Consider the following 14,955-nt stretch of genomic DNA (forward strand, 5'->3'; position numbering starts at 1 on the left):
AAGATATGGTAAAAGAATAAAAATGCAACGATTTCCTAGATTAATTTTTCTTTGAGCTCCGTACAAATACAAAGTAGAACTCCCTGTGCCATTCGTCCATCCCACTGCTGCTGGAGACGAGACTGAAGCCGGCCCTCAGTAGACGGGCAACGATGGCCGCGATGTTGAAGTGGTCCGGGACTGTGTTACCGGGTCGGGCCATGTAGTCCCGGTAGTCCAGAATGTGAGAATATCCCGTCATGGTCTCACAGACTCCCAGCAGACAGCCGTTGCTCTCAAACCTGGATAAATAGCAGTATTTAAAACCTTTTTTTAGTATGCCACTGAAATTTCTACGTTTTTGTTGGTACAAACCAAAGTTAATAGCCCAATGACAAATAAATTATACAGCAACTGGTTCCAGAATCGACTACGCTTGGAACCGACCCAGCAATCATCAGATAGGTGAGCTCTACAACCTCCTCGGTTTCCCAGACAGATATAGTTTAAATTCCTCTTGAGAACTGTAGTACAAGGAGTTTTTAATTGTATAGAGGACATGTTAGGTAAGGCAATAATCTGAAAGTGTTACGGAATAAATTGTTGTGCTGTTGCTAACCTATGGAAGGTTGCTTTAAAGTATCACAGTACACTAGATTTAGGAGTTAGTTGGTTAAAGTGTTTTATGACAATGGTTGCAAATAGGTTTGATCTTTCTACATTATGTTTTTAACATCAGAAAAGTTTGATGGACTACAATTGCTTCCAAACATATTTTTACCCAAACCTCAAGTTAAAGGGGACTTTGTTCTCATTACACTTAAATATTTCCGATCTTACTACGAACCTGAGGTCCACCGGAGCAGAAAACCACCTCTCCACTTTGCCGTCCTCATCAGCACACACGATCACACACTCGTACGCAGAATCTGTATCGTTCTCTGTGTCTGCTTTGGCTCGTTGGTCAGCGGGAGTCTCTTCATTAGGGTGTTTCGGAGGGTCTCTGTTAGTCTCGACACTTTCTTGTTCCTTTTGTCTGCTTTCTTGTAGCTGGACTATATCGTCGTACATTGCTGGAAGGGAAGGTTTAGATTAATTTAGTGCACTAATGATTTTCATGTGTAAAATGTAAGTTTAAATTCATGTAATAATCTCCGTTTAATGAGCAGTTTAGGATTATGCGATGACACATACACACTCACTTGGACTAATCTGCAGACGGATAGTGACTTGCCTACAAGGCTTTACTCCAAAAGTATGCAATTTTTATGCTCAATGAAAGGTGCAACGTTTACAAACATTAGATAGCAAAAGTAATGTCTAATACTCAATTTGTTAATGTTATCATCTCTTATGATTGAATCACTGTTTGTTGTTGATTCTTCGCTCTTGACACTTAAGTCTTCCTTCTGAATTACTAAACCAACAAAACAATATTTTCTTTATATTTTCGTTTTATCAGTAGCTTTATAATTTTTTACTATATATTTTTGTCTCAATGAATGGGCTGATCTGATGAACAAAGATAGTATTGAAAGGTTAACTTGAGTATATTAGGTTCAACTTACAATACAGGTTGTAGTAGTGAGCTTCCTCCAAAAGTTGGTCGAGCTGGTCGAAAGATGAAGGCAACAATAGCTTCCCGCTGCGAACGTAGTTGAGAACGAGTCGAAACATTTCACCGTCTCTGTCGTAAAAGTATGTTTCTCTTCCTGGCTTGTAGTTCTGGGCCAGCCGTGAATCAGGATACCTGTTGTAGTTTGTGAGAATACATTTAAAAATAGTAGGTGTAAAATGAGGCTAATATCAAATCAATTTGATGCTAGGTAAATGAGGTGTATATGAGGCTATTTATTATTTATTGAGGTTGCACCTCAATTGGCCTTATTGACAACTACAAATTGTTATACTTCGGCTAATTTGTATTTGATCTTTTTGAACTTGGTGTCGTTTGATAGGAAATTTTGAATGTTAAATAAAAGTGTTCCTCACATTTTTTCACAAATCAGCCGTTTTTTAATCATTACATTTTAAAATTTCAAATAGCCACAGTTTTTAAATATTGTTAGACCAAGTGAGTTTTTCTAACATGGGTTTGTTCTACCTTAACAGACATGTTAAGTTGCATAAAGATTGGTTGGAACAATAAAAAGATAAAAATGTTAAGGTTTGTAAAAAATAAACAGGGGATACCCTGGAATCCATTTTAGAAAAAGTTTCATGCTTGATTTTATCTTTATTTTGACTCGCAAGCTGTTTACTTACAGGACACCCTGTATAGCTTAGTAGATAAAGACTTTTGCTTAACAAATTTATATTTCTGATCCTGTATGATACTGTTATAATTAGTTCAATAATGGTTTGAGTTTCTAAAACTATGTCAATACTGGAATAGTTATGACTTTTGGCATGCAGCCTATATCACTACATTTTAACTATGTAGCCTACACCATGACATAACCTTGTCAGAGTTGAAGGGGAAGTAGTGAACAATACTCCACCGACGTTCAGTGTGATTGTCTTCATCTCTGGAGGAAGTCCAGAACAATAGGTGACCATTAGTCTGTTGAAACAACAATGTTTAAAGCGTTACTTTGATGATTAAACCCTGGAGATGAGCTGAATACACAACAATGCTAAGCAATTCTTTCATTTCCAAATTCCAACTCTAAAATTTGGGATGTAAAATCTATTGTACATCCACATCCAAATTGTTGGGTTTAATATTTATTGGGTTCGGTCACATCTAAAACCCCGAAACTTAGAGCCAAAATTCCATGCTACGAAAAATTACAACAAAGTGAACAACAATCTTATTTAGGTACTTTGTGAGAAACCTATATTGTCTCAGAGTAACCAACACAAGTGTGTGTGTTTTTCCACGGTATTACTGTTAAAACTTCATTGATAGATATAAGATTAAGGATATACTAAAGGGTAGGAATTGATAAAACGAAATAATACACAGGTATGTGAAGAAAGAATTTGTCGAACGGGAAAATACGCGTCGTGCGTGGGCTATGGGCTATCAAATAACTTCTTGGCCGCGCAGAGATCACCAAAATATTTAACTGGATGAGTAAGGAAGTTTTAGAATAATAATCAGTAGCTCTAGTGATATGGCGAAGCCCCCACCCCTAAACCCCCCCCCCTAACCAACACCCCTAACCCCCCTAACCCCCTAACCTTAAAATTAAGTATGATTTAAACTCAAGATATGATCAACTTGGATACGGAAACCGAATTTAGAAAATGTTTTTTAGTTAACTTCGACGTTCCTTCCGCTACATCGTCGCTTGTACGCCCGTTTGTCACAAAATATTATATAATCTGAATACACAAAACAAATGTATAACAAGATACATATCTCAAGTTTTTGGCAAATATCGCAAATATTGCCACAGGGGACGATAATAATTATGATTGCGGGAAAATATCACTTGCTATCACAAGTGATAATTTCAGTGTAATAAAAAAAGTTACTCAACACAGACACGAATATTAGAACAGGAACTTTATGGATCATAAACCTAAACAATTGACGTCACTGGCGTGAAACTAAACAGGTTTGTATTATTATTTAAACGGAACAGTCAAAAATTTCTACACCGGATATTAATGTTATTAGCATAAAATACGGGCCAGTGCAAGGCCCCACTAGAAAAACCTTTTTCTAGTGGGGCCTTGGCCAGTGACGTAATTTGTTTATATGTATGATCCACAAACAGTTTTCCGTGCTCACGCAGATATTAGTTTGTTGATAACGAATTTAATGCAATTCTAATGTTATACTTTTTTATCGATTTTAAGTATTATGCCTATAGGAATTTATTTTGCATTGTGAAATTTATTTCATGCAAATTCAGTACAACTGTCTGGTTTAGACGATACATACAGAGCTCCGCTAAAGGCCACCGGTCTCAGTATAGTAATCTATATATCTAATTCCGTAAGCCCAAAATTTTACAATGAAATTGTGAGCGAACGGGAGGCCGTAGAAAGCTGGGAGAGGTCTCATTTTAAAGGTCTGGGCATGAAATTTTGGGGAAAATTATTCATTTTTCTCAATTATGCACCTAAAGGTTTATACGGAATAAAATAATTCACATTTAAATAACATGGGAATCTAGCTCATGTCTGCTTTGTTTACTTTAAAACATGTGGTTTAGCTTTATTTAAAGCATATGGTAACATGTAATATGTAGGCCTACTGTAATATGTATACTAACCCTACAGAGAGGTTGATCATACCAATTTACTGTATAAATTCACCATCTGGAATGCCACCACGTTGTATTAATAGTCAAAGGCCACCACACAAATTATTTTTAAAAGTTAGTTCAATAGTGATGCTCATAAAGAAATATGAACCTAGGGTCTGGATTAGCTAATGTAGTACGATTAATTGTGTTAGATATATCTGAAAAAGTGTAAAATTAGAAGTAATTACTGGAGTAGGCAAAGGGAACATATTTTTCATGCCAAAAATAAAACGAATATCTACAGATCCTAATACGCCGTTTAAGTTTACAAAGATAAAGTTTTCACAAAAATTTGCATTTATTGAAATAAAAATATCTCCATGTGTTTTATCTAAGTGAATTTGTGCCTATATTCAAAGAAATTTATATACATTTAATTAATAAGTCATAAAGATTATTATTTAAAAAGTTCCTTAGTTGTATTATTATTAGAAAGTTTATATTATAAACACACCGCATTAACAGTCCTTTGGAATTTTAATTTTAACAGAGCAGACATCAAAATGCATTATGTAGGTATGTAATAACTATTATACATATTATAGGGGAATATACAAAAATGTTAAACAATAATTAGGGTAACCCGTAATAAGTAATAAGTAGGGTAACCCATGAGACTAATAATTTGTACAAAATAATTGCTAGGATATAATATAGGGGCTATTGCCCCTAAAAGCCACTAGTTATAATAAAACAGTCATACAAACCATTTTAAACACCGTAAAATCCACGGTTAATACTATTTTTATGGCTGAAAAACATGCTCGTATTCTTATGTTTTACAAGTGTTTATGCAATTTCTATTACAATAATTGTTTATCCACCATGTATTGTTTACTTGTATTCTCAAATAATTAATAAATAAATGTAAACTATAATGACTTATAACGGTAATAATCACAAAATGCTTCTCTTCTGTATAGATACAGACTCAATGATAAAGCTTGTTTACTTACAAGATAAAGCAAAGCTTGAACATTTTCACGCACTAAACAACACGATAAAAACATCGAATCGAGTCGAACAGATCGCGATTTTCATGCAAATGTGGGTGGGATAGTAGTAAATAAAATACTGGCCTTTAACCCGTTTAAATGTTATTTGTAATATATTTTAGTAATCAAAGTTATATTTAGTTTCGTTACTTTTTTTACAAATTCCGAAGAAAATAAATATACAGTAATCTAACTTTGCAATGTACATTTTTCCTTACGAACGTAGACAATCGGTAATCTTATCGATAAGTATATCGAACGGCATTTTTGCGATTGTCGACCAAAACACAGGTGTTCACCAGCTGGTCTATTGTTGACCATGCAGCTAACCTTGCCGACTATAAATAACACAGCTTAATTCAATTTGCCGACTGCTGGATTTGCGAAGTCGTGTGAAAATTGTAAAAGACAAAATAATGCTTAACAGTGTTTTATAAAATATTGCACATTTATTGTAATTTAACGGGTTTATCTTGTGTAATAAAAACTGAAGTGTTTTGAGACGTTGCTGAAAAATATGTTAGTATTAGTTTTTCCTTTGATTAGCAAAACATTGTTTACACATTTTGAATTCGAAATCTAATAATTTTACTAAGTATCTTCGGATATATTAATGCACTACCTACTGTATTGTTAAATACGTCCCCATGTCAAAGAGCTTTTGAATAAAGGAACTTATATTAAATTTTATTAAAATCCCAACTGTCTAAATTCTAAATGGTCGACTGGTCATCCCATATATTGCTACCATAATAAACTTGTATTTTCTCTTCGGTTTTTACTTTAAGGAACATAAAATGTTATAAGTTTACAATAAATAATTTTCATTTTGATTTTGCATTTAACAAATAATGTAAGACATACAAGATGAACGCTGCATGTTAGAACAGCAAACTTTGTCAGAAGCAGCTGACTACGTTTTTTTGTCATTCGATTATTAGTGGCTACAGCACAATGAGCACCTACTTTTCGGCTTAAAAACGATTTCGCAAAATTCGCTTTACGATAGGCATACTGTACACTGTAACTAAACTTACTTTTTAACCGGTATCACAAAATTTGCGGATTTTAATGATTCCTACAATAGAATGTCAGTTGATTGTAGATTTATAGATGTATTATTTTTTCTTCAGAGTTTGTGTCAGTATTTTACCATACATAAGTAATATTAACATAAGTAATATTGCTCAAAAGTATTTTTCTCATGACTAAATTCATGTTTCAATTTTTTATACTGTATAAATAAAATATTTGTTTAATTCTACTATCAGTCGTATCGAAAAACGGTGGATTAGCCACTTATCTCGTATTTTTGAATGGAAAACTTGTCTACAAAACATAGTTATGTCCCTGATGCCGGCGAGATATCTGGGCCATGTTGAAGCTATGTAAACAGCCTCGGGATATTAGAGACCTTCATCATTCACATCAGTCGGCTTGGTCAAATAAAAACTCGCACTCGAGGTTCGTAATAGAAATTGAACAAGGGTAGGAAATGTATTCGGGAAAACTATGTATTATTCAAGATTCCAGGGGGTTTGGGTATAAGGTCCACCCCTAAAACGCCAGCTTTAGTTTTCTGCTCTTTCGCAATTTTACAAATACTTGTTTCCAAATTCATTATACGTTTGAAACAACCAGAATATGGTTCACAGTTTAGTATCTGCGAACATGTAACAGTATTACTTATTTTCTCTATACAAAAAAATAAATACAGACTAAACGTTCAGTCATTTAACCACTGCGAAACGATGGAGTATTTATAATAGTATATTTCATCACAAGGGCCTAAAGTGGCTCTTTTTGACCCGAGGTCAATAAGTTTTACCATCGAGGCGAAGCTGAATCAATTTTTACCCGTGTGGTGAACTATATTTTTCGTCATTGCATCATAAAATAACAAATCAAAGCTAGAAAACGAAATTATTGTTATGTAAAGATTTTTTTTTTAACAAGTATTTATTTACAATCTATTCAACACGAGAATAATAAGTAAATTCAATAACCATTTTAACATGGGTTAGTTACACTCCATCAAGTGCACTAACATACAAAAACTTTTAAAAAGTTTAACTAAAAACGATTAGGAAGGTCTATTGGATTAACTCTTTTGAGCCTATTATGTAGCTTCACTATTGTCGAGGAGGTTAACAGCCAGGAAATTTGGATGGGTTTCTAATTTTCTTTGGTATTTTTCACTTCGTTTCTTTATTTCTTCTTTAACATAGGGTAATTTCGTATCTTGATGAATTACTTTATTTGTGACAAACCAAGGTGCTTGTAAAATTTTTCTCAGTGTTTTCGATTGAAACCTTTGAACTATTTCTATGTTTGAGTTGGAAGTGGTTCCCCAGAGTTGGATACCGTAGGTCCATATAGGTTTCAATATAATTTTGTATAAAAGTAATTTATTTTCAACAGATAATATGTAAAGATAACCTCTCAAAACGACTTCCAGCTTGTTTTCAATTCTGCTAATGCAAAAGCAGCTGTTTAGTAAAAGTGATTGAATTATTAAGTCTATTACGATTGTGTATACCATCGATATATACAGGGTGAATAAAAAGTCAAGACCCCCCCCATCTAATATTTTTCCAAGTAAATATATAGAGATATCCTTTTGAGGGTCGTGCAATCTTAGCAGGAAGTTTCATTTTGTGATTTTAAAAATTCATGAGTGTCCCCCAAAAGGGGGGGATTTGGGGAGTGACTCAAATATTTTAAATGTAAACCCCCTTCAAGTGACACCTAATTTTAAAGTGTTTTAGGCACAATGTGCTGCATAACCATTACAAAACATGAATTTATTGGCTTTCGTTCATTAACAGCAACGCATTAATGGTTTCAAATTTCATTTGGTGGCTTAGTCGGTTAAAGAAAGGCAAAGACTTGGTTGTTTAGATACCGGCGCTTCTTAAACTATTGCTCAGTACAGTTTGCTGTCCGTATCGCCTCCTCTAAAAGGCCGCGGCAAGACAAAAGTGGCAACGCCGCAGCCCCGGCCTACTGAAACAGCTGTTGCACTAACTCATAGCGTATGCGCAAAGTTTATGTTTCCTTTCCACGTTTATTATTGCTGTTTGCTGATATTACCATGGTGATAGGCCGTGCGATGCGACCTACGATCACATTTTGATCTTCGTTTGTTGCGACGTTGCCACAATGTTACACAAACGTCGCGGCCTTGTATTAGAGGAGGCTATGGTATCACGTATTTTGCTTAAAACGTCCCAAGTACACGGGCAAAACCAAGGTTAAGAGACGCCGATATTGTTTTTGTAAACAAATATTGTCACTTCAAGTCCCGGCCATGAATTAAACCTATTTTCTCCCATAGACTTTTCATTCTCCTCTGAAAACTATTCTATTGTGTGTTTTTGTCCGACAGAGTGAAATTTGATGTAACCATTTATTTCTTGCAATTTAAACCCATTTCGACCAAATTGCCCATTGTAAACTTTACCTCTAAGGGTAAACATAATCAAGTGTTACCGTAACATACACTTATACTTCATTTGTTTAAAATCTGACATATACTTGCAGTGCTCAAAGACAATGACATAACAATGTTTCAATTATTTCAACCACTATGGAATCTGTGGAATGGGAACTGTTGCAACATTGTCGGATCGTCTAGGGGTTGTCTCAGTTTGTTATCTTATTTGTACATCTGCAGGACTCTTGTTTTGACACTTAACTCTATCGTAAACAGGACAGAATGTGACTTTCTCAATCTCAGAAGGTCGCCGACGCTCACAGGCCATCCAGGATGCTGCTCCTTACGGTAAGTTTTTATGTGCTTTAAGTTATCCAAAAAGTTATATTTTTTAAAGTAAAATTGGAGTTTTGTTTTCTTTGGGGTTGAGTAATGTTTTTTTCTTTCAACTTTTTCACCTTAGAAAATACTATACGATAACGGGTGTTTTTCGGATTTCTGTTTGTGTGTCTATCGCCAGCGAGTCCTCCTGTTTGGTCTAAATTTCATGGGAAAAAAAGAGAGAAGATGTTAAAAAATTAAAAAAATGTATTTTACGCTAAATTAAATACAGTACCGGTCTTTGTGGGTTGGAATGCAAACCTCTGGTTTGCGGACACCGGCGTTATCTACACGTGTTTTAAACCAATTATAAGCATTAAGCAATCCAAAGATGAAATTTTTTTATTTGTTGGAATTTTTTTTGTTTCCGCCAGTTGTATGAGTTTAAAACATAAATTTTGTTTTCCACAAAAAGTTGGAAACACGTCTTTTATCACAGGATCTTTTGTTTTGTTGTAAAAAATGTGGCTGGATGAAAAAGTATCGCCATTGTAACATCTTTTACTTAAAATAGCCTGTTGTAAAATATTTACAGTATTAATAAAGACTTAAAAAGTGGTTGATATACAGTATCCTATTAGTATTTTACCATACAACCGAGTTATCAGTTTTTCTACATTCAGTTACGCAATTTAATAGAACCTAACTTAAAAGTATGGCAGTCAGTTTAAATTGTGCAGAAAAAAAAACTGATAACTCGGTTGTTTGTGATAAGATTTTAACAAATAAGGTCTAATTTTATTTGGATTTAAATTTTACATCTTTTTGGGTAAAACACAGTTGTTCTTAATATTTATGGTTTTCATGAAATTTGGCATTCTAGATTTAAATGGAACCCCACAACAATGAAATGGCTTGGGGGAATTACAGAGCCACTAGGGTGGAGCCTGGAAGGATTTTTGAGATAAGAAAATGCCTATATGTTAATCGGGAATGTTAGATATCATCATGCCAAATTTCAGCCCAATCCGTCCTATAGTTATTGCGTGATTGAGCAACACACAAACTTTCAGATTTATAATATTAGTAAGATATGAATAACATTAATTTGAATGAGGACTAAGGTTTGATGATACAGGGAAGGTAATAAGGTGTGTTTTTATTGATACTGTATGTTAATAGTTTAGTATGAAATAAATAAATTTGCAATATTCAATCAAAATATATCTATAAATAAGAAAACTACAACAGTTTTCTTTTTATCCACATATAACGTGGAAATTTTATTTAAACTTTTAGGAATTTTTTCCGTCACTTCTTATAGTTCTTATAGTTCCTTATGGTTATAGTATTGTAGTTGTAGGCATACAATACAATAATGCTTCCATATACTAAATTATTTGTTTTTTAAGCTCTAAAAAATGGTTTAGAATTAAATTGAGAATTTAATGTTTTTAGGGTCAAACATGAAAAACCCAAATTGTACCCTATAAACCCCACCGTAAGCCCCCGTTCCCATAGCCCGATCATGCTGGTTTGTGAACTCGTTTGAATTAACGTAGGTTGACACGTTTGTGACAAATTCCATCAAAGTCGGATAATTTTTGCTCGCGTGCTAACGATCAACGGCCAACGGGCATTTGAATTTGAACGAATGGTATTTTTGGCGTCTGGGGACCTCAAAACGAAAAAGTAAATTGGTCCCGAGCCAAGATCTTACCATGAGACCCATGGTAATAGCTTATTCCCTATGGGAAATTCCCTAAATATATCTACACGTGTCGATATAAAGTCAATGCTCTAAGTACCGAGGAGCGCAACAGTTCGCCTAATCACCGCTAGATGTCACCGCAAAAAGTGCGGCGAGTTCGTCTATTCACCGCTAGATGTCACTGGGTGAGGTTCATAATGTCCAAATTTCACAAACTCCAACGTCTAAAATATTAAATAAACAGTGCGTTTCATAACCTCCAAACTTCATAAACTCCAAAACTATAACTTTCAAATAAGCACAGTGTCACAATGTCCAAATTTCACAAACTCCAACGTTAATATATCAAATAAACAGTGCGTTTCATAACCACCAAATTTCATAAACTCCAACTTTCAAATAATCACCGATTCACAATGTCCAAATTTTACAAACTCCAACGTTTAAATCAAATAAACAGAGCGGTTCATAACCTCCAAGTTTCATAAGCTCCAACGGTACAGTCTCTGCCAGAAGTCGCTGCAGAGGTTGCCGTGGTTCTGCCTGCTATCGACTGTGGCAACCACTGTAGAGACTTCTGGCCCAGACTGTACCGTTGGAGGTTATGAAATTTGGACATTATGAACCGCACTGTTTATTTGGTATCTTAACGTTGGAGTTTGTGAAATTTGGACATTGTGAAACAGTGATTATTTGAATGTTATAGATTTGGAGCTTATGAAATTTGGAGGTTATGAACCGCTCTGTTTATTTAATATTTAAACGTTGGAGTTTGTGAAACTTGGACATTGTGAAACAGTGATTATTTTAATGTTATAGATTTGGAGCTTATGAAATTTGGAGGTTATGAACCGCTCTGTTCATTTAATATTTTAAGCGTTGGAGTTTGTGAAATTTGGAGTTTATGAAACGCTCCCATGTCACTGTCAGTGAACACTGAACAGATAGATCTTAACCCATTGCGGTTAATTTATTTATTAATATTTTTAAGGTACAAAGACAAATCAAGCTTTACTTGAAAGAAAGAGTACCATTTATTAACTGTGAAAAAAGGACAATATTGTGATTTAAAGCCGTGGTAGTTTACTATGAGTCCTATGTATCCGTTGACACTCACAGGGAGTTTATAGAGTAGCTGGATTTTATTTTGAAAACTGAGTTTATTAATAAACTTTGCCTATTAGACACAGTAAAAAAAAAAAACTTAAATTTACGATATAAATAACATGTAACATAGATTAATAACGTTGTCCATATAAATGATTTTGAATGATTTTACATGATTCTTTTAACACTTTTATGACTATTTCATTTTTTAATTTTGATGGAAGATTATATTTTTTTAAAAATTCGTCAAAAAATTTTGTAATAGTTCCTCTTGCACCAATCATTATGCCAATTACTGATATAGAATTTAGATTATATTTGTTTCTTAAATAAGTTTCACATTTACTATAAATTTTCCTCTTTTCTTCATCTACTTCTAGGGGTTGATTTGTTGATGTTTCGAACCTTATTGTTGGATCAATTACAATTCCACTTTTAGATTTTGTATCATAAATTAAAATGTCCAATCTTCTGTTCGATCCACCATCTTCAGTGCAATGTATTTCTTCTACTACTTGCCAGCCTTTTTTTCGTAGTTCTTCTGCGATCATTGCTCTTACAGCATGGTGTCTTGCATTACGCAGTAAGGCACCAAAGGGACAAGAGCCAAGGACATGCGGAAGGGTTTCAGGCTCCTTGCAATGTCTGCAAAGGGTTCCGTCCTGGCTTCGCCCTGGTACGCTGCGTACTGGTACAACACCAGATATCATTTTTAATGAAGTGATCCATTCTCCTGTAGTAAGGCCATTTTTTAAATATATCCATGCGTTGCTACTAGGCACTTCTTTGAATAATTCTATTCCTCTACCTTTACATGGTAATTTAGACCAAAGTTCAAATTCTTTCAACTGTAATTTTGATCTCAAATTTAAACCAATTCTTTTTTTCTCTTTAAATTCAAAATCATGTGTAAAAATATCATCAATTTCTATTTGAAGTTTTTGAAGTGACATGGTAATTCTTTGGGGGATGTTTATTAGCTCGTTTACATGGCTATTTTGTACGTTTTTTAGAATTACACACATATTTATATGCTGTATAGAACTTTCCCATTTTGCTCGAATTATTCCCAGACCTTTGAATCTTTTAGGGGAATATAAGAAAGAATTGGGTGTGTCACTTGGTAGAGTGAGAATGACTAGCTACTAACCTCACAACCAACTCCTAAACTGAATTAGGAATTTAGGTGTACAACACACCTTACACATGAATTGCATTGGTTTACGCCCTTTATTTGGAAAGCCGAGAGTCGTGTCTTTTACTTGAGACCGATGATTGGCTTTTAACTTATAATTAAAATTTACATCTTGTAGTAGTAGATTAAATTCGTGCACCCGTTGGTTGCTTTTGAATAGTCCATTTCCACCCATCAGAAGGGCAACCCATACAGGAAAAAAGCTAATTTCAGCATATTGTTTTAAACAAATTCCCAGAACCCTGGACCTCCCCCTCTCCATGCCACCCCCAGCGACCCCTGTTTCAACTATGCTGCTTGCTCCCCCCTAGTTTTGATCCTGGGTACGTCCTTGTATCCTTTTGCAGCAAACTAATTAGCTACTAATTTTGGTCTCCTTGACCCATAAATTGCAAAACAAAGAACTATAGCTGCTAGTTTTATTCTAATAATGTATTTTCTATAAATTTTAAAGCACTATAATAACATTACTTTACAAAATTAAATATAAAGAATCTTTAACAGCAGGCCTAATTTATTTTCGTAACAATAAAATCTAGTTATTTTGATTTTTGTTTATATTTTTAAAAGGTTGGCAGCAATTTTTATCTATGTATTTGCTTGTCCACATATGAGCCTGAGGCCAGTGTGTGGAACGTATCGAACGAAGGAAGGGATGAGTCTGTACAGTACAAGAATTAATTAACTGTAGGCTAAATATTAGTGGTGAGATAGGAATACAAATTCACGTTATCACTGCCATGATCGAATTTGTAGTCCAGTACTACCAACTGAGCCACCGACTCACCTAACTGATGACAGTATTACTATCTTTTTCCCTTCTTCAGTGGCAATTGACGGTTTCAAAAAGGTGGGCAAAACATACCTGGAAAAATGGGGTTATAACCATACAAAATTTCAATTAATATCTCTGAAAGTAGAGGAATGCCCTCTGAATCGCCGCCTCGGTCCCTAGTAGATTAGAGGACGGCTTTTAATGTACCTGTATAATAGCATTGACTTGATAGTCAAAGATAATAGCTAAACAATCTTGTCTTTGTTGCAGTTATGTTTAACAATTGGGGTCACAACTATACCAGAGGTATTATGTTTCAAGAAGTTTCCAACTGCAACCAAACCCCCACCACCTCCACCGGCTCCACCACTCATAGTGTTCGATCAACCTCAAAGAAGCCAAGCTGAGGCTCCAGCAACTGCCCCTCAAACTTTCGCTCAAGCTCCTCAAACTTTTGCTCAAGCTCCTCAAACTTTTGCTCAAGCTCCTCAAACCTTCTCCCAATCTGCTCCTCAAACCTTCGCTCAAGCTCCTCAATCTTTCGCTCAAGCTCCTCAAACCTTCGCTCAAGCTCCTCAAACCAATGCTCAAGCTGCACCAGCGCCTCAAATCACTCCTCAAGCGAGATTTGAGTATTTTGAGTTGATTGCTCCGAACCAAAATGGACAAAACTACAATCCGACATTGACCATTAGCAATCCTGATTACAACGTGGTGTATCGTCCGCAAAATTCAGCACAGCCTCAGCGTCCTCAATCTCAGCGTCCACAAGCCCAGCGTCCTCAACCTCAACGTCCTCAAAGGCCTCCTCAACGACCTCAAGTTCCCCAACGGCCTGGCACACCACCGTTGTACCAGTTCCCTAAACAACCCGGCCGACCCAACAGTCAAGTTCTGTCTCGTCCCACGGTCACTCGCCCTCGGAACGATGTTTTCCCCGCACCTGGTCATCGGTTTGGACCTCAGGCGTTCAGTAGACAGCCTGCCTAAGAATATTTGTTGCTTTATTTATGTTAGTAAACATTTCATTTTTTGTTTTTGTCGTTGCTTTATTCACTGTTGTTCCTCTATAGTGTGTTGCCTAAAGATTTGTATTCAGACTTTAATGTCAATGTGAGAAAACAGGGTTTGTTCCTCGGCATTTCCACAAAGATTTTTAGGTATTCGTAATTTT

General features: G+C 35.2%; 2 protein-coding genes across 3 annotated transcripts; one reads left to right on the forward strand and one right to left on the reverse strand.

The window, feature by feature from the left end:
• Window positions 1-31: 31 nt before the first annotated feature.
• LOC128993116 (BTB/POZ domain-containing protein Tiwaz-like) lies at window positions 32-5,240 on the reverse strand. Of its 2 annotated transcripts, none has more exons than XM_054416872.1 (5): window positions 5,198-5,240; window positions 2,441-2,542; window positions 1,548-1,729; window positions 827-1,052; window positions 32-281 (listed from the first exon to the last, which is right to left on the reverse strand). In XM_054416872.1, the coding sequence occupies exons 1-5, from the start codon at window positions 5,218-5,220 to the stop codon at window positions 41-43; spliced, it is 774 nt and encodes a 257-aa protein (XP_054272847.1). In that variant the 5' UTR covers window positions 5,221-5,240; the 3' UTR covers window positions 32-40. The 2 variants fall into 2 exon arrangements, with proteins under 2 accessions (XP_054272847.1, XP_054272848.1); XM_054416873.1 differs by lacking the exon at window positions 5,198-5,240 and adding an exon at window positions 4,949-5,086.
• A 3,713-nt stretch (window positions 5,241-8,953) lies between these two features.
• Window positions 8,954-14,771, forward strand: LOC128993122 (uncharacterized). Its single transcript, XM_054416880.1, has 2 exons — window positions 8,954-9,020; window positions 14,052-14,771. Exons 1-2 carry the CDS (start codon window positions 9,006-9,008, stop codon window positions 14,769-14,771), a joined length of 735 nt encoding a protein of 244 aa, XP_054272855.1. The 5' UTR covers window positions 8,954-9,005.
• The last annotated feature ends 184 nt before the right edge of the window (window positions 14,772-14,955 follow it).

Source organism: Macrosteles quadrilineatus, unplaced genomic scaffold (assembly GCF_028750875.1).
Source record: "Macrosteles quadrilineatus isolate MER2022 unplaced genomic scaffold, UCM_ALF_1.0 Scaffold_4__1_contigs__length_99947679, whole genome shotgun sequence".
Lineage (NCBI taxonomy): Eukaryota > Metazoa > Arthropoda > Insecta > Hemiptera > Cicadellidae > Macrosteles > Macrosteles quadrilineatus.